The sequence below is a fragment of the Zonotrichia albicollis genome, chromosome 6 (genome assembly GCF_047830755.1).
Source record: "Zonotrichia albicollis isolate bZonAlb1 chromosome 6, bZonAlb1.hap1, whole genome shotgun sequence".
NCBI classification, from domain to species: domain Eukaryota; kingdom Metazoa; phylum Chordata; class Aves; order Passeriformes; family Passerellidae; genus Zonotrichia; species Zonotrichia albicollis.
In genome coordinates, this window is record NC_133824.1 from 17,949,467 (window position 1) to 17,968,492 (window position 19,026).

Here is a 19,026-nt window from a genome sequence, read left to right on the forward strand (position 1 = left end):
AGAGATTTGCTTCCAAAGAGGAAGGAGGAGCAAAGCAGTGAAAGCCACTTATGTGGCTATGAAATCCTTCACATTTTAGGGATTCATAGAGCCATGAATATGATTACTCAGCTCTGCAGATTCTCCTGGTTCACAGTAGAGGTTCCTTCAGCAGGAAGTCTTCAGTGTCAGCCTTACAATAAGCAGATCAGCCTGACATTAGGTGCACAGTGGTATCTTTGCACACCTATCTCTGCTGCAGTGTGGCTGCTCCTGGTACAGTCCTTAAAAGAGGACTTCAAATCAGGAGCCCTGAGAGAGGGGGAAGTTACAGCAGCTCTGAGGGAGCGATGGAGCCAAGCAAAGCAAAGCCAAGCAAAGTGAACCACAAGGAACACAATGGGAATAAACAGGGCTCAGCTGGGGCCACCTCAAACATTTGCATGTGAGTGAGGAAGTTTCTGTGAGGAGCCTGCACACCAGGGCACACAACATGGGACACAAACATGAGGAACTGGAGACCTGTGTGCAGCTGCAGGAGTAGGATCTCATCAGGATCCCAGGGATGCAGGGAATGCACCGAGTGCTGCTGTGGAGGGATACAGGCTGCTCAGGAAGGGCTGGCCAGGAAGACAACAGCAGTGCGTGGAGCTCTGCCTGAAGTTCAGTGATGAGAACAGAAGACATGGACGTAACATAAAGAGTTCAGTTGAAGGACAACTAAAATTATTAAAGGACTGGAGCACCTTTCACATGAGAAAAGACTGGGAGATGCAGAACTGCCTGGAGGAGAGAAGGCTCAGAGGGGAATCTGGAAGTACCTAAAGGAAAGGTCTCAGTGACAGGACCAGAGGCAATGGACATAAAGTGAAGCACAAGGGGGTCCGTATGAACATCAGGAATGTGTTCATTTTTACTATGTGGGTAACTAAGCACTGGCACAGGCTGCCCAGAGAATTTGAAGTATCTCCTTCCTTTAAGGGTAGTCATTCTTTGGAGATACTCAGAAGCTGTCTGGACATGTCCTGGACAACTGGCTCTAGGTTGCCCTTCCTGAGCAAAGGGTTGGGTCAGATGATCTCGAGAGGTCCCTTTCATCATCAGCTTTTCTGTGATTCAGAAGCAATGGATAATTGCTTTTCATATTTTTAGTTCCCATTTCTTTAGAACTTTCAAATAATCCACTGCCTGGTCTAATGGTGGCCTGAATCACTGGTGTTTCAATGTTGACTTGTGGTTTAATGCTGGATTGCTCTTTAGGAGCTGCTACCTGCCTTACAATATTGCTAAGATGACAAATTTACTGCTCAGATTCCTGGTATATCCTTTCTACATTCTCTCTGAAAAGTTTTCTCTAAGATCCCCAGAGATTGTGGAAATGTTACAAGGCTTATATATCCAATAGCTGCATTCATTTTGAATATACAAAAACGCAACCTGGAAAAGGAACCTGTTGTGCAGTGCGAGGCTGGGTAATGCTGCAGCATATTTTTTAAACTTATTTGTTATTCTATACTCCATATTTCTCTGCTTAGGCATCTCCTACTAATGAAAAAAATCCAGACCGAGTCTCAGTTTTTGTAGTGTGAGCTACACCAGCGAGTAAAGCAGTGGAGGACATTAATTCTCCAATTCCAATCATGTGGAGGAGTAGAAATTGCAAGCAGGATGCCTGTTGTAGATATGCTTGCAGGGGTTTAGACTGAGCTGAAAGGAAAGAAGTGTTTACAGGGATCTGTGTTCTTGTAGCTGATCCTACTTGGGCCTCAGTTTCAGTTTGAACTCACATTAAAATGTATGAATCGCCTTCTTTAAGGTATTTCACATTTAAATTGCTTGGTGAATAAGTGATATGTTCTGCATATGTATGAACCATTAAAGACTAAAATGGGCCCAGCCCTAAGAATAAAGACCAAGGCCAGGCTGGATGGGGCTCAGAGTAACCTGGTCTAGTGGAAGATTCCCTGCTTATGGCAGGCAGGTTGGAACTAAATTATTTTAAGGTCCCTTCCAACCAAACCATTCTGTGTATCTATGATTGTATGATTCTATGGATTCATTATATTTATATTGTTATATCCATAACTATAAGTATCTGTAGGTATATCCATATCTATATTAATAGATACATAAATGTATATTTGTATGTTTATGTTTGGGAAGTAAGACTTTGGAAAAATTTAAACATCTGATGACCACTGAATTCCTTAATCTCCTACTTTTCAGTATTTTGTCATTAAGCCATCATTATGTTAAATGCTCAAAGTGTCCTTTTATTGTGGACTGGAGCTCAAACATTGCTTTCTTCAGAGTAAGGATATGCCCAACCCAGAGCATATTACAAGTCCTAAATTACTTTATTTATGTTGGAGAAGCCCAAGCAGAGAACTCCTAAGAAGTGTTTGAAGAAGGATGGGCAAAATGGTATAGTATTTGTAGTATTTTAAATTCACATGGGGAATATGAATTTCATTGTTATCTTTTGACATGTAGAGATCAACTGTAGGAGAATCTATTGATGTCTTACAGACTCTGCAAAAATATTTCAAATATGAGGCTGCTTTAGAAAGGCGAATCATCACATTCCAACATCACCACCTTTCAACATTTTTAAAAACACAAATGCTTTACTTTAGGTAATTTTTTTGTGTGTGTAGACAGAATCCTCTTACAGTCCTGAATAAATGTGTATACATTCTGAAGATGGACAAATTGTAGGATATATTCTTGTTGGCTAACAAGATAACTTACGACCTTAAGCTAAGACAGGAACAACACAAATTGGATATTGAAAAACTTTCTTCTTCATTATTAAGGTGGTCAGGCATTGGAATAGTTTGCCCAGAAAAGTGGTGGAGTCACCATCCCTGGAGGTGGTGATCATTCTATGATTCTTCTTGATGATTCCATTAAATTCCTTTCTGAGCTCTCACCATGCACTATCCAGGTTAGTGTGCAGACCTAGCAGACAAGGACTGTGTCTATTTCTACCCCATGTGGGGATTTTGAAAACTACTTGTCATTTAAAGCATTCCCAAGACCCAGCATTGTGTATCTACACTGGCCTTATAAGCAGAGCTCAGGCTGCCTGAAAATGCCATGTGTGCTGGCATGCAGCAGGTTGTGGATAGATAGATATAGAGATATAGATACACACATGCATATAGATACAGTGACAAGGTACTGCCCAAATGTTTTTTCCCAGATGAAATAGGTAATTCTGTCATGGATCTCTGAATGGGTAACTTGTGTTAAAACTAAGTTGCTAAAAGAAAAAAACTTAATACATTTTGAGACATGTTTAAAACTAAACTTCAAAATATGTCTCAGCTAGCATCTGAAGATGAGCAAGAAGTGTTTTTGTATGCAACTTGCTGAAGTCACAGTTTTTTACAACCCTATATTTTGTGATTTTGTGACTTAAATTTCTGATGTAAACATTGCTGTGGTAAACAAATTAAAACAATGAAATAATACTTCTTTTTCATTGTCAAAAATGTCCCTCACCTTTTAAATAGAATTTCTTGTATTTCAGAAAAAGGTTGATTGAATTTTTATGTATTTATTGCTGATTTCCTTCTATCATCTCACCAGCACATGATATATTTGGTAGTACATTAGTTGTTTAGCAAGTAAGCATAGAGTATCATTAATTGTCTGAATGCCTGGAAATGCTGAAAGTTTAATTGCTTTAGTCAAAAGTGAAATAGAACTGGCAGTATGGTATTGATGTATTTTTTATCCATACGAAAATAATTTCTTTTTTTTTCTTCAATAGATTACTTGGCTTCTACAAAGGAATACTTCCTCCCATTTTGGCTGAGACACCTAAAAGGGCAGTGAAGGTAAAAACCCCATGCTTCCTCCTTTAAAAGTATAACTAGGGACAGTGGCAGCTGTAAAACATTTTATTTCTCCCCCACTGACTGAGATTAGAATCTTAAACTTATTTGGCATATTAATCCTCTGATTTTTACTAGGAGGAAAGTTTCCTGTTGATAGCACAATAAAAACTGTCCTTGATTAAGAAGTGTAGGATAAGGCTCGTAAACATTAAGCTAATTTTGACCTGTGTATCAAATGTTACTGAAAAAAAAAGGTTGCAATTATTTTATATTGTCAGAATTAATAAAATGTTTAAGTTATATTTTAGCCTCATAAGTGCCTCTGGTTTACATATTTTGTTTTACTGAAAATGCCTAGCAACTTGCAAAACAACTAACAGCTTAATAAATTAACACAAGGAGCCATTAAAGAAGCCACTAATAAGTACTTATTTAGTAGGTTTGAAGTGCTGCCCAGGTTTGTGCTCCAAATGGCACTCTGCTCAATACTCTATCTTTTGAAGAGATTGAAGATTGTAATGGATACAACTCCTCATTGTGCAAAACATTTTACTCCAGCTCTCTTACAGTTATAGATGCTAGCCTATCAAAGTGTATTTTCTGTCAAATGCTGATCTGATTTTCTTTTATTATACTTTATTTTGATTTGTAGAACAGGATTTTAGTAACATTCCTAAGCAAAATACTTCAATACATCATTTTTTTCAGTTGAGCCATTCAACCTTTTTAATTAAAACCTAGTTATTAAGCACATCATTCTAAAGTTCTAAATCTATCAAAGCAGCCATTGTGTTAAGAGCAAATGTTTCTTAGTCTTTTACTTCAGGACTTTGAAGTTTCCATAGTTGCAACAAACGTGTCTAAAAGCAGTTATTATACAGAATGTCTTGATTTTCCTTTCTTTCTTTTTGTTGTTTCTTTCTAAAAAGGCTGCATATGATTCTGGTCCTTAGTCTGCAATTAATCATTCACATTCCAATTCCTTTACAGAGGAATAATATTTGTATAAAGTGACAGGATGTGACCTTGTAACAGAATCCTAAAGGAGTTCTGGTAATGTCATCTTATTGTTTGCACTGGCATTTTAGATACAAGTGACATATCTCACTTATCTCAAAATTCTTTAATTAAACCAGGAAAACTAAAGTCCTATTTGCAGTCCCACTGCAAAGTGGCAGTGAAGAATAGATGGATAATATTTAGAAGATTCCTAATAATTCATTTTCTTCATATTGTGGTGCTTCCTCTGTCTCTCCATTTAATTTCATTTGAAACAGAATAAAGTAAATCTGACTGTGCTTTTTAGATTCCAGCATGTATTAGTCAAAATGCTAACCCATTTGATTTCTCCTACCATTTTCAGTCATTCATAAACTTTAAATCACTTTCCTTTACTCAAATTTATTAAATTGGCTTAAACCCCATGATGTTCAATATAATTGTAGAATCATAAAAAGATTTTCAGTTGGGAAGAATCTCTGATAAAAGCAGAGCTGACTTCATGGTGTTCAGATGCCTTGTCTAGTTGAGTTCTGAAATCTTAAAGAATGGAGGCTGCAGCCTCTCAGTGCTCGTCCTCCAGTCCTTAATTCTTTTACGGTGAAGAATTTTCCCTTATATCCAGTCCAAATCCTCCTTTTGCAACCTTTGTGTGTTGCCTCTCATGCTTCTGTTGCTGGCCTCTGAGAAAGTCTGACTCTTCTGTATCAAATTTGAATGGTGGAAAACAGAACTTAAATCACCTTCGTTTTCTTGTCTCCAGGCTAAACAGACTCAGTTCTCTTAAACTCTTTTACATCAAGAGCTCCTGGCTCCTTTAATGTCTTACTTGTCCTCTCTTTTGTGGGATGCTCTCTTCCTAGTTCTTGGACATCTATGTGAGAGCTGAGTTTTCTGCAAACATGAGAATCAAGCTTAAATGTTAAACATGAGAGGGTTTTAATTTAATAGTTGAATTCTTTTATTATTTACAATATTCCTTTAAATTTGCTGCTGCTCCAAGGACATCAGGATAACTTTTTTGAGACATCAGCTGTATTCTACATTAGAAGAATTCAGTGAGAGAACAGGGCTGATCAATAATGTAAGAACCTGTACAATGGAACAGTTCACTGTGAGATGTCATAGGCCAGTACAATTTTTAATATCCAAAGTGGAATTTGTACCCACGCTTTGACCTGAAGAGAATCCAACCTATCTCAAATTTCCATTAACCTTATTTGGCTATGACCCCAGAGGAAAAATCATTGCTTTCTTTGGCCCACCCTCCAACCCTTATTCTTCTAATAGTTTTCCTCATTGAAACAAGCCTCAAGCTCTCCCTTCCTGACTGCCTAAATGACTGGTGAGATTTAGAGGAAGACTACATTCAGACCAATGATTCTGAGATTTGAGAAAGCACAAAAGGAAAAGAGGCATTTTCTAGGTTCCAGTAGCTTCTTTTTATGTTTGTAATGAAGTTTTTTGAAAGTTTCTAGTTACAGTGTCATAAAAGTGAGTAGAGAATAGACAAGCAAGATTTTGTACTAAGAAGAAATGTACTTATGCTACTGGAATATTCTGTTTATCTGGTGTGTATTTTTGCAAGTAAAAATAAAGCTATTAAAATGAAGTTATTTAGCCCCAGTTTTACAGTTAAGTGTTGAAGATAAAGCTTCATTTTTAGTCAACTGTGTTCCCATGTCTGTCTTACTATTTCTTTTTTTCTCTCTTTTTATTTCCCTTCTAAAAAGAAAGCTGGTATTTCTGGAAGATGAAAAGTCAGAGTTTATAACTTTCTGTTAGATTGAACTTGGAGGAAAGAAATGATGGTGCCAATACAATGGTTAACAGATGAACTTTTGGGGCAAATTTATATTGCTCATGTGTTCCCAGACATCTTGTTTCAAGCATATATTTTTATCTTAGCATTATTGAGACATCTGGTAAGTACTTTGGCTATTTTCTGTGTAACTTCAATTAAAGTGTATCTTTGCCAGATGGACAATATTGGTTACTATATACACAAAAGCATGTTTTAAGTACGCTTATTCTGAGAATTTTTTTTGCACAAAGCTATTAACTTAATGCAACTGTAGAGGAAAAGACAAATTATGCTGTGTTTTTAAAAACATTTTAGGTGGATGTATATAAAATCATATGACACAGTATGAAATCGTTCTTTTTTGAAAAATTGTATGTATACTAGTCACTCTAGTACACCCAGCAACATTTATATTAAATTTTATTGCTAGTGATTTTTTTCTTTTAAAAATTATTTAAAGCATAGTTATTATTAAGTAGTTATTTTATTTATGATTCTAGGAAGCTATTGATTTGAAGGTAACATTTTAAAGACCAAAAAAATTGCTGGGTAATGTAATTCTGCCTTTATTACAACTATTTTACAGATCTGTAACACTATGGAAAACATTAAGGAATACCAGAAATTCCATTAAAGGTTAAGAGGGTAACAATGACTAGAAAGATGCTGGAGAGAGAATAAAGCAAATTTTATCACAATAAGAAATTAATTTAGTTCAGTGAAGCAGCTTACCCTCCCACTTTGTTAGACCTCTATTATACCTTCAAAAAGATAGAGCTAAAGTAACACTTCTCTCTTTTTTGATTGTTGTCAAGGCCAATGCAAAAATTTTAAACATATTTGCAAGATGCTTTCAAGGTTAATGTTCAATCTTAACACTCTTTGGAAGGTAGTCAAAATCTGGATCCCAGTTCTAGGACCTTTTCTGCAAAATGATATAATAATCCCAGCTGAGGATATAAAAAAATACCTGTCCAGTGACCAGAGTATCAGCCCATCAGTTTCCAGAATTTAACAACCCAATTTTGCTTGTGTATACATATTCCCTCTTGCTTTAAGACAGTGGCATTATTAACACATTTACACCCAATTCTCAGATGGTTTTGGTATGATTCTAGTGACTTTTCATTTGAAGCAGGTCTTGATTGAAAAATTTTATTGACTTTGCCATAGGACAAGGTTCTAAACAAGTTCAAATGAAAATGTGGTGCTTATTACTTATGTTCCTGTACACGTGGTTTATGGAATGGCTGTTTTGTTCTGATAGGTCTGTAGTACTGAACCATGAGGGACAGAGCTTGTCTTCTTTGGCTGAGACTCAGCACAGGCCACACAGTCTTTCTCTTTTGTCTTAAAACCTCTATTCCCTTATGTTTCTTATGATTCCCACATCTCCATTGGCCTCTTTGCTTGTTGCCTTCCTCATGTGGTGAAACAGTTTGGTTGTCTCATGCATCAGCAGATGCTGTGTGGAGGGATTGTAGTCCCCTCTGTGGTCACAGAATTCACCAATTTCCAAGGATCCCATCTTCATTTGAACCAGCTTGCTCTGAACTAATCACATGTCACAGGCCAACACTGGAAAGCAGACAGGAAAGTTACAAGTTCTGGCTATTTACTTTTGCTAGACTGGGATGTGACAGCTCTTGTACTGGGAGATATGAACTTGCACTGATGCAGTCTTGGTGGAACTGTGACAGGTTTTTGTTCTTCATTCCCATCCTACCTGACATGCTGTGTAAAAGCCACTTTATTTTGCATGCAAAGATGTGAATGTTTCTTAGACAGATTACAGGGCTCACAAATAGCAAGCTGTGGTTAGGGACCTTGTGTTGTTCCATGTGTGAAAACTATGTGGAATAACACCTCCAATGTTTCTGGTGTTACCCAGAATTCAGATACCTACTCTTTTTAGCCCACAATTTCTGCCACCCTCATGCTAGAGGATCATTTTCACTGCACTCACATCTGTCTTTTGTGATAGCAACTAGACCACTTTTCCAGTGACTTCAGTAAAATGTTTGCAGAATATGAATTTAAGACACTATGGGGTTTGTTCTGTAATCTCCTTCATGAACTTATCAAACTCTCCCATTCACAACATAAAGATTTTTCCCCCATTTCTCTTATTGGAAGACTGTTTCAAGATTATTTTAGTTGCAAGCAAGAAAGCTTCATCAGCTCTCCAGTCACATTCTACTTATATTTTGCTTTTACACCTAGTTTCTTTATGTTACTTATCTTCCTTGTGTTACATTCTCTTGCAGCATCTCTTTTGCTAAACTAAACAAGGAAAGCAGTCATTCTCCTTCAGTCTTCATTCTTAAAGCAATCTCTAAGTTCTCCTTAATGTTCCTGGTAGCCCTGTTTTGAATATGATGTAATCTGAGTTGGTTTTTAAATAGTAACCTATATTGTGTGTTGTATTTCAGAGGGCACCCTCCCAATAATTTGTAAAATGTCACATATACTCTTTCTCTAGAGTATAAGTTGACCCATGCATCTTAGATTTCATGTCCACAGACAAGGAGCTGGGCAGCAAAAGTCTGTTTGCCTGTGCCAACAGAAAGCTTCCTCCTGGCTTCAGTGCAGTCAGAGCTATTCCAAACCTTCTTCTTGGAAGAACAAATCCACTCATTTATTATGTATGATTTTTATAAGAATTCAGAGAAGTTATTCTTAAAACTAATGGGTTTTGATGTCAAGACATGGTAGGTTGCAAAGTGAGCCTTTGTAAATGCCTTTCATCATGTTGGTGCAGGTGAAGCTGATTTTACTTTTTTCTGGAGATTCAAACACCCATGAGCACAGCTTTCAAGACATCCTCTAAGGGATTGCAGGTGCTCAGAATATTGAAGTGCCACTGTTTGAAAGCAGACAATTGAGTGAAAGATTTATTTGTAAAGAGAGAACAGGAAAAGAAATGTACCTGTTGACAGTAGATTATAAAAATAGCAGACTTTGCATCTTCAAAATACACAGTTATATCTCTGATGAGAAGCAGACTAGTGTTTGAGAAATGCAAAAGCAATTGCATCACATTACAATAAGGATGTGGGGGTGATTTCTTGGGAAAACTGTAATATCTGCTACTACATTTGCATTAGTATACGAAAGTTAATGCCAGAGGAAAAGTTTATAAAATTAAATTGGTCCTAAATGATGTAAGTGAACTCTTAGATAAAGCATTACTTGAATTTCACTTATGCTGCTATTATGCATGACACACTAATAAAATCAGTATCAGTTCTGAAGCCTGATTGTCTACTCTTGCACATCTAACACTGCTACAGAAAGTGTGAAATAAAAGTGGCTTACGTTTGTTTTGCAGAACTGTGTGCAGCTGCTCAGGATATGAGGTAGTGAAACTCCATTGTAGTCTGCTTTTTACTAATTTGTATAAGTAACTAATATTTTTTTTCAATTCAATTTCAATCTATCTTCTATTCACAGTTTTTTACCTTTGAACAATACAGGAAGCTTCTAGGATATGCATCACTGCCACCAGGGCTGGTATGTATGGATACAGAACTTTATGTTCTGATATAATATGTGTCTGCTGAACAGTCTGTCTCATCTGCTTCCTCCCACAGAAGAAGCCCACAATTAAAGGGTCCAGCTCAATCCAGAGTTTTTTAAAACAGACCTGTCCCTTGATAAGAAAATATTGATAAGAATACATAAAAATTGAAAATAATGTTTTATATCAAATGTCCTCAAAATAATTCCCTACAACATCTTAACATTCATGAACATGGATAACAGCCACCATGGAAGAGAATGTATAAACTTGTCATTCTTAATTCTTATGAAATAACAAAAAAAGTTGAACATTATCAATATTTATTTATTCATGTCATCATGTACAGTTTAAGACTTCAATCTCACAGTGCTATTCTCCAAGGCACAGTACAACTATAGAAAACATAAAGATCTCAGACTTATTTTAAAAAATTTATAAAAGAAACAATTATTGCTAAGAAATTGCTACTTCCTTTGAAGTCCTTTGCTACTTCCTTGGTTTAAAAACAAAATGCAGGTCGTACATATACACAGAAATGTTTTAATGCTAAGATGTTGCTTGCACGTGTAATCTGCATTCTCATGTGTAGATCTTAATTCTGCCATTGTGCATTAGGACTAAAATTCTTTTTATAAGAGCTACTGCTTCTTGTGGTGTAAGAACGTAAATCATAGTAAATATCTATTTTTCATGATGATGACATCACAACTTTAGGAAACGATCTTTTTAAGGCTGTGCTATAAAGATTTTGGCAATTTCAAGTCTCTTTAAAAGAGTTTTGCTTCCAGTTACATCTCCCTTTAATTGCAGTAAGTGAAAGGTCGTGGAATTCTATTAGCCAGGTTAAAGCAAGTCTCCTCTTCCTCTTAGTCATTCGACTGTCCCTATAGCTGTTTGCAGTCTCTCCTATTTTATCTGGTATTTTTCAGCAGTAGTCATCCTTAGGTGTATATAGAGAGACTGATACTTGTTCTCTAGCGAGTGGAAAGAACAGAATTCAAGGTTCTGTGGTACCCCAGCACTTTTTTTTGCAGGGGGGGAAATAGGCTGAAAACTTATAAACATGCTATTGCATGTTTACAGGCTGCCCAAAAGCTGCTGTGATTCATAGAACAGATACAGCAATGCTTAGAAGAATCAGAAATCCCTCATATTTTTTGTGCAGTACTATTATTATAGAGGCATTTTTGGTCCTAAAGTAGTGAGGGAAAAAGACGACTAAGGGGAATTCTGGTGTAAGCCAGGCAGAATGTTTCTATGTACCTCAACAGACCTCATAGCAAGGCAATATTTATTATTGAAAGACAGGTGTATACATTATCACCATCTTCCTACTGGCTTCCATCTCATGGTTGATGATGAAATGTTCCTATCTTACTGGAAAATTCTATTTGTTGGTAACACATTCTTCTCCAAAGGCAGTAAGACTGGTGTTTGCCACTACCCCTCTAACTTTTCATTCCTGTCTTTCCTGAGCTCTCAGGAGTCCCTGCTCAAATCTCTCTGCATTAAGTAAGTTTTTTCTCACTATTGTTTTTTCCCTTACTATTGTATCTTTGAATTTCAGCAAATGGATTCATTATAATGTATTTTGGTCCTGGGACTTTTTTTCAGCGCCTAGAGAGTTTGGAGATGCTAAGTGAAGGCAATAAATGTGTAAAGTGATCGTTAAACTTAACCTCTCTGAATTTTCTCAATCGACCTAAATATTTTAATACTATTTTTTGTTTTAAAAAATCTTAAAATGTTCTGCCATGATGGAAAGCAAAGCAGTGAATATTTCCATATCTATGACTCAAATGCCACCAGCTTCTAAGTAAATGGAGTTAATTCGTCCTTGCAATGTTAGTGTTATGTGCTTAATGCTCAGTTCAGGGGTTTTATTTTTTCCAGTGCTGCATAACTACACTTATATTTGTGTTATTATTCAGAGTCCACCCAAAGATAACATGAGGACATTCTTTTGCCACTTTTTCCATGTTTGCGCAATCATGTGGTACCATATTTTCCCTTCCAGCTGAAAAGAGAATACATGGACTTGAAGTGCTTCAATATTTTGTTTTGATTGTTTTGGAATATGGTTTATGGCTATTGTCATATTGTCTTCATGAACTGTCAGCATCTATCAAGGGCTAAAGTTGTTTAGCAATAGAATACTGCTGCTTTACTGTAGTCTTGCAGTTTGCATTGTATCCCTCAGTTTCACAATCTGATGTAGCGGAAGTATTACTCCTTAATACTCAATTTTCATTTGAACTGTCCTAGGCATTTGCAGTTGCTGGCTTGGGATCTGGGTTGACAGAGGCAGTCGTGGTTAACCCATTTGAAGTAGTGAAGGTTACCTTACAGACCAATCAGAATGCTTTCACAGAGGTAGGAAAACTGCTTCCTTCTCCTTTTTCCATTTTATTGGGCATATTGCATTTTGAGGTTCATATTTAGAGCAGAATGTCTGTAATATATTGGTGAATGCAAATGATTTCCCCATAAGCTAAACGGAAATGGAAGAGATCCAACAGCCAATGCCCTCAGGTATGCAGAGATCCCTGCAGTGTTGTCAGAGGCATCAGCGCCTCCCCTGTAAATATTCTGTGCCTGAAATGCACCTTCATCCTTCCTGAGCAGCCAGCAACCCAGCACTGTGAGGAATTGCAATCCAGGAGTGCAAACCTGAGCCCCTTGGACACAGCACACTTACCCCAGCAAGCTCCAGATTTCAAGTGAGCGCTGGAAGTTAGCATAAAACACCACGGCCCTGTGCCCTAGACAGAGTCCAGCTGCTGTACTTTATGCAATGTTTCTTGGATGAAATTACTTACAAGACTTCACTTTTATTAGCGCAAACTGGAAAATTGTTATATAACAAGTACATTGATAATTTAAATTCTTGCCCAACTTCAGAGTTTTGTTATTCAAATATTGTTTCATCCAAAGGAGTAATTGTACAAAACATTGGCCACGATTCTGGGTACTGCTGAAAGGGGGAAAGTATTAAACTGGAAAACAGTGATTCATGAAAATCAAGTGTTCTCAGGAATGCACTATCTTCTATTAATTTTAATGCAGAACATGTTCCAGGATAAAGGGAAGGAAGGCAGTAATGAAGTTCTTTTTTCCTTTTCTCATTTATTAAATATAACAATTGTCAAACCATCTTTTTCAAAATCTTTTGAGGAATCAGCTGTACCATGGTAGAAGTGCCAAATCACATAAGCATTCACATAAAAATGTTAGCTGAATCCCTGGTGGGACATGATTTTTGCATATTCTACTATTAAGTTTTGACTGAGTTAATACTTGCATGCCTTGTAGCACTCATCTGCACAAATTGAACACTTTTGGGGGGTGCACAGTAAAGAGATTTATGACCTGGCCATTTACATAATCTGTTGGGGCCAAGCTCCTCAGGTAGACTCTGGAAAAATACAGCTGCTGATTTCCACATGTCATAGAGTAACTGGTACCTACTCCATAACTCATCCAGAAAAGCACTTTCTTCCAGAATAAATTTTAAAATATTTGGTATACTCTTGTTCAATTCTCAATGCATATGAAAGACATGTTTATTTGCTGCAAGTCTCCAGTCTAGACATTTTTTAAACTTGGACAGCAAAGCCACTGAACAGATAAATAATGCAGAGCAGGAGTTTAGGATCCTGGAAGAGAGACTGAAAGTAGGAAAAATCAATGTGTGAGGGGATCTGTCTCTCAAGAAGATGATGTAATAAAAATTATTAACTATTACTCCTCCAGCAGTAGTGAACAGATATTCTGGATCTTTCTCTTTCACAGTTGTGAAGATGTAATTATCCCAGCTTAAAAAAAGCTTTTAAGTATAAACAAACCACCATTATATTTTGAACAAACTATTCCTTGTAAAGTTGAAAAACACCAATGTATCCTTTAACTTCATACATTTTAATTTTTTCTCTACTGCAAAACTTATAAACCATCCCAAAGTCTGGAGTGGTTTAGTTTGTATATTTTAGCCAATTATTTTCTTTTGTTACAGCACCCCTTCCTTGCTGACCTTCAGAATAATACAACAATTGAACTGTAGCAACTGTCCAAAAGCATTCTGAGTTGTTTTTGTTCAGGTGAATATTCTCTAATTTAATTTAAATGCAAAATTTCACAAAATCCAAATATTAGTATATTATCATACAAATAAAATTGTGACAGAATGGTATTTGGACCCTACTAGAAACCTAGGTTACATTGACAATATTAACTATTTGCTCTAGGGAAAAAAATACAAGCAAAATTGAGTTCTTAAATCACGAAGATTGTTCTATCACGGACATGTTAATTTTTAATATATCTTTCCAAAGCATTAGAACTTCAAAATTTGCTGTAAATTAGAAAAAGCTCCAGTGACTTAATACCTTGACATCAAGTTCTCATTAAGAAAATGTTAAAGAACATTCCACAATAAAGCATGTAAACTCAAGCCCATTGGAAGGAGCATGTCCAGAGGTTATATTATACAGCACAAGGCATTACCATGCACTGTTTTTCTAAAAGGTTTAAGTAAAGTGTGTACCTATCCCATTGTGGAGCTTTCATACTACATGATGAAACCTAATGCAATTCACATATTTCTTTGACTATTGTATAGAAATAATAAATATATCTTGTTTAAAAGGAACAAGGAAGAGCATGAGCACATACACTCACACCCAGACTCCAGCACACCCCCAAAGCAAATATTCACACCCTGCAGTGACAGCTGAATTGTTCTGTGGTAGCAGATCATCTTTCCAGGGCTGAGAGATTTAAAGAGGAAGGCCACTACAAATCACGTATCAGCCCTTTTGTAATGTGGATTGCTGTGGGTAAAAATGATGGTGGCTTTTTGTTAAAGCAGACTGCAAGAAGTCCAACACCATGTTGTTTAGTTTTCCTTTTTTTCTTCACTTTCCTTGTAGCCTTGGATAACTCACTGGCTATAGAAGCTGGTGTGATGATTAAAATCTTCTCACCTGACATAAGAGTTATGATTAATTAAACAAATACATTTTTCTGCTTTATGATGAGAAGAATCTGACTCCAGATTCCACTGCATAGGTCTATATTAAGAGTCAACAGCTGTGTGAAGTGCATTAACTCCAGATGTTTGTACAATAAATTCCTCTGCCTAAGGTCCTTCCATCATCAATGATGAACCGCAGGCCTTCTATGGCTTCGTCAGTTAACATGATGACGCCTCCTTTGGTAAAAGGGAAGTGCTGCCAAAGGGAGTCCTCTTTGTTACTATAGGGCTGAAAAGGGAAGTCAGGTGTAGACATTGCAGGTGTCTATATTTGGGCTCATTAATCCCATCTCAGGTGTTCAGCAAGTGAGAGGCTTCACCTCTGAGGCATGAGTAAATCCATACTCAAGACAGGGGATACCAGGGGACGCCTTAATATTGAAGGCTGCAGTATTATTTCTTAAAGATCTAATGTCCGTTTTTGGAGTGTAAAAAGGATGTCATTGCTAGTATCCATGTTTTGCATTTCCATTTTAGAACAGATTCTGACTTGAAATCTTGGGAGCAGATAGAAAAGTAAACTCCAGTAAAATATATGCAGAGCATTAGCAGGATAATATTAGTTGCAAAATATGAAAAAAAAAATGAATCTTTGTATTAAAGATTAAACTCATCAGTCACCTAAATAATCGGTAATATGCTGTGTCAGATATAGTAGCATCATTTGGCTGATGCTGTGGATCTACCACAGTGATATTTTGAAATGGAAAACTATTAAACAAATAAGTATATTGAAATTAGTGGTATTCACAGTGGTGTAGTCAAAATTCTTCTATATTTTCATGTTTGAACCTCCTAGTGGAAGTCATGTTTTGCCTTTCTAATTATAGATTTGGTTACCCAGAGCTTTATGGCTTTATGGCTTTTTTTGGCTTTCTACTCTGGAGAAAGCCAAACTCTATTCACCAACTTTTTGAAAGTAATGTTTCTATAAAGCTGCTAAAAATGTAAAATATTCAGAAGGGGAATAGCTAATTCTGAATATCATGGTGTATTCAAAAAAATTCAAAGGTGCATGTAAGTCAGGCAGATTCTGTCTGATATGAGACAGTTTCTTCCTTTTTGTCTTTTGTGAAATGAAAATCTGTTACAGTACTACTGTTTTACTGTACTCAAGTCCTGCTTTCATCTTATTCTGCAATCAGAAAAATGAAGAATCTTTTTTTAAATAAAGTTGTGGTTTTTATTGGCCGCAGGAAAAGGAAAATAACAAATACGGTGATACTTAATATAAAATTATAAGAATTGGCAGCATTGTGTTTGTCAACAGCATGGAAATTATGCTATGTTTATTGTTTTCTTTTTGTAAAGATGATCTCTTCCTTCTTTTGCTTAACTTGTGTAGCAACCATCTAGCTTTGTTCAAGCTCAGCAGATCATTAAAAGCGGTGGTCTGGGCTCCCAAGGACTCAACAAAGGCCTCACTGCAACACTGGGCCGTCACGGAGTGTTTAACATGGTTTACTTTGGATTCTACTTCAATGTGAAAAACATTCTTCCAGTCAATAAAGTAAGTTCTTCATACAATGCAATAGACAATCAGATAAGAAGTTTGACATTTTTATTCACACTATTTTTTTGTGCAAAGCTGTGGTATTTAGTGATCAACACTGAATAACCTAGCTCTGTTTTGCAGAAATCTACAGCATTTTAATGGAAGCAAATATAGGACTCAATCTTCTCACTTTTTAAGCAAAACTGAGTGTATTCATATTTGAATTATCATTTTTATGAAATCCCCTTTATAGCATGGTAGCAGTGCAAAAAGGCAGCGAATGAGATACAGACATGTTGTGCTTATGTTGGGTATGTATGCAATTTTTTTTGTGGAAAACTGGCCTAGAAGAGAAAAATCAGTTTCTAGAAATTCTGTCAGTACTCACATAGGGGCTAAGCTTGCAGAGGTGGCTGAGCTGCAGGATTTAGGTTATTTTGGCCAGGCACAGGACCTATTTACTGAAAAGAGAGCTCAACCTAGTATTGAAGGATGACGGGAAGTTTCATCCTTATGAGAAAGAGACAGTCCAAAAGAGGATGTAAAGGGTCATGCACAGGGACTTTATATCATTTATAATTAAGATTATAAATATATATATATATATTAAGATATATAAAGAAAAAAATCATTATAGCTGTAATTTCACTTAAAGAAGTTTTGATAGTGCTATATTACTTTAAATAACAAAGGAAGCAAACATTCCCTTTACAACAAAAGGAAATTTTACAAATGAAAACGTGGTAATATCAGCAACTTTTGAAATGACTGTGTGAGAAACAACTAATGGTTTATTAATGATTCCAGTATGCTACTTATTGAAGTCTGTTTTCACTAATGTGATTTTTAGATGATGACAGTTAAACAGTCACAGGTGTAATGTGCAGTGATATACATGTAAGAAGGTGCAATTCACATCAAAAGGGATCGGTTTCTATTCCCATATGAAGTAACACCTCTCTTTTTTTCTGCACTTCTGAGTAGCCTGGTATTTTTGTTGGCAGCGTTGTGTAAATGGAGAAAACCTCCACTTCTTATTTGCAGATTATTACAGTAAATTGAATTGTTCAAGAGCAGCTGACCCACAAGTTTCTACAAGTTCCTTACAGTGTATCTAAGCATATTTTACAGTGCACTTTAGTCACACATTCTAAAACTCAAGGCGCAGGAACAGCTTGTTACTAAGATAGGAGTAAACACTTTTGTGTTGATCAAAAGATTAAAAAATTATAATCACTATGCAGAAAATTCAGGAAAATATGCAGGTAAGGACAGAGGCTAGTGTGTAGCTTCTATGGGAATCATGGGAAATGTTCTTGCATAGGAATTGAACAGTAAGCATGTTGAACAGTAAACAAGGCATAAGCATGCTTTCCTAGCCTTTCAGATTTTAAAAAATAGGAAGCAAGTATTACATTATTAGAAAGATTCAGAGCTTTATGATCTAAAGGAAATTGGTACTTCATACAGATTTCGTATGATGCAGAAAAATTTTAACATCTACAACACGGGTTTAAATATATGTAGAAAACAAAAGAGAAATTACTTCAATGTCAGTCAGTGACCCAGCTGTCCTCAAATATTAGCAAAATGAAAAGGCAATTTAATCAGTGTAGGATTAACTGCAAAAAAAGTGGGGTTTGCCTGATGCTTAACCACTGCACAGTGCCTTACATGGTGGCTTGCACGGTAGCGTTCTGTAGTGCTGATAAAGCTAAGAGCACTCCCCAGGCCAGCCAGTGTCAGTGCCATAGACAGTCTGTACAGAGACATATAGCCAATAATTCTGATCAAACTTCCATTAAAATCAATGCAAAACTTACCCTGAATTTAGGAAGACATAGATCAGGCTTCATCTGGCTGGTGCTAGCCAACATTATGTCTCAGGTACTTACATGCATTGCATTTCACTTCAGTGACTGCTAAATGGAAGTATTTGACAATAATTTATGACCTGTAACAAATCTCTTCTGTCAGTAGGCAGGTACTAGAGGCTTAGAGATATCAAACCTGTACAAGGAATTTGGTAGAAGCTGGTTTGCAGTTAGTCTGAAAAATACTTAACAGTTGTTAATTTGTCTAGATTTCTCACATACTTGATTTAATTACAAAATCTGGTTTGTTAATTTTGTATATTTTGCCAGAAAACAAAGTCTTAAAGCCAGTCTTGTAATATTGACAAATATATAAAAATGATAATATATAAAAATTGTGAAATTAGAATACTACACTTGTGAAATAATTTTGACTATTTGCTGTCCACCATCTGTAACATAAGTGGAAAAATATATTAAAATCTCTGAATTAGCCTTTTAGCTGTCAGCTAAACTGTGCATTAAATTTGCATCC

At 36.2% G+C, this 19,026-nt stretch overlaps 1 protein-coding gene across 7 annotated transcripts in view; it reads left to right on the top strand.

The window, feature by feature from the left end:
- The window catches only part of SLC25A21 (solute carrier family 25 member 21), a 235,988-nt gene that overhangs the window by 207,830 nt on the left and 9,132 nt on the right, over positions 1-19,026 (top strand). For 5 of the 7 annotated variants that reach the window (XM_005479826.4, XM_074542662.1, XM_074542660.1 and 2 more), the window contains 4 exons: positions 3,758-3,824; positions 10,081-10,140; positions 12,416-12,523; positions 16,528-16,692. In XM_005479826.4, coding sequence (XP_005479883.1) covers positions 3,758-3,824; positions 10,081-10,140; positions 12,416-12,523; positions 16,528-16,692 — 400 coding nt within the window. Of the gene's footprint in view, positions 1-3,757; positions 3,825-6,556; positions 6,749-10,080; positions 10,141-12,415; positions 12,524-16,527; positions 16,693-19,026 lie in introns of those variants that run through there. The other 2 variants (XM_074542663.1, XM_074542664.1) reach the window with 2 other exon arrangements.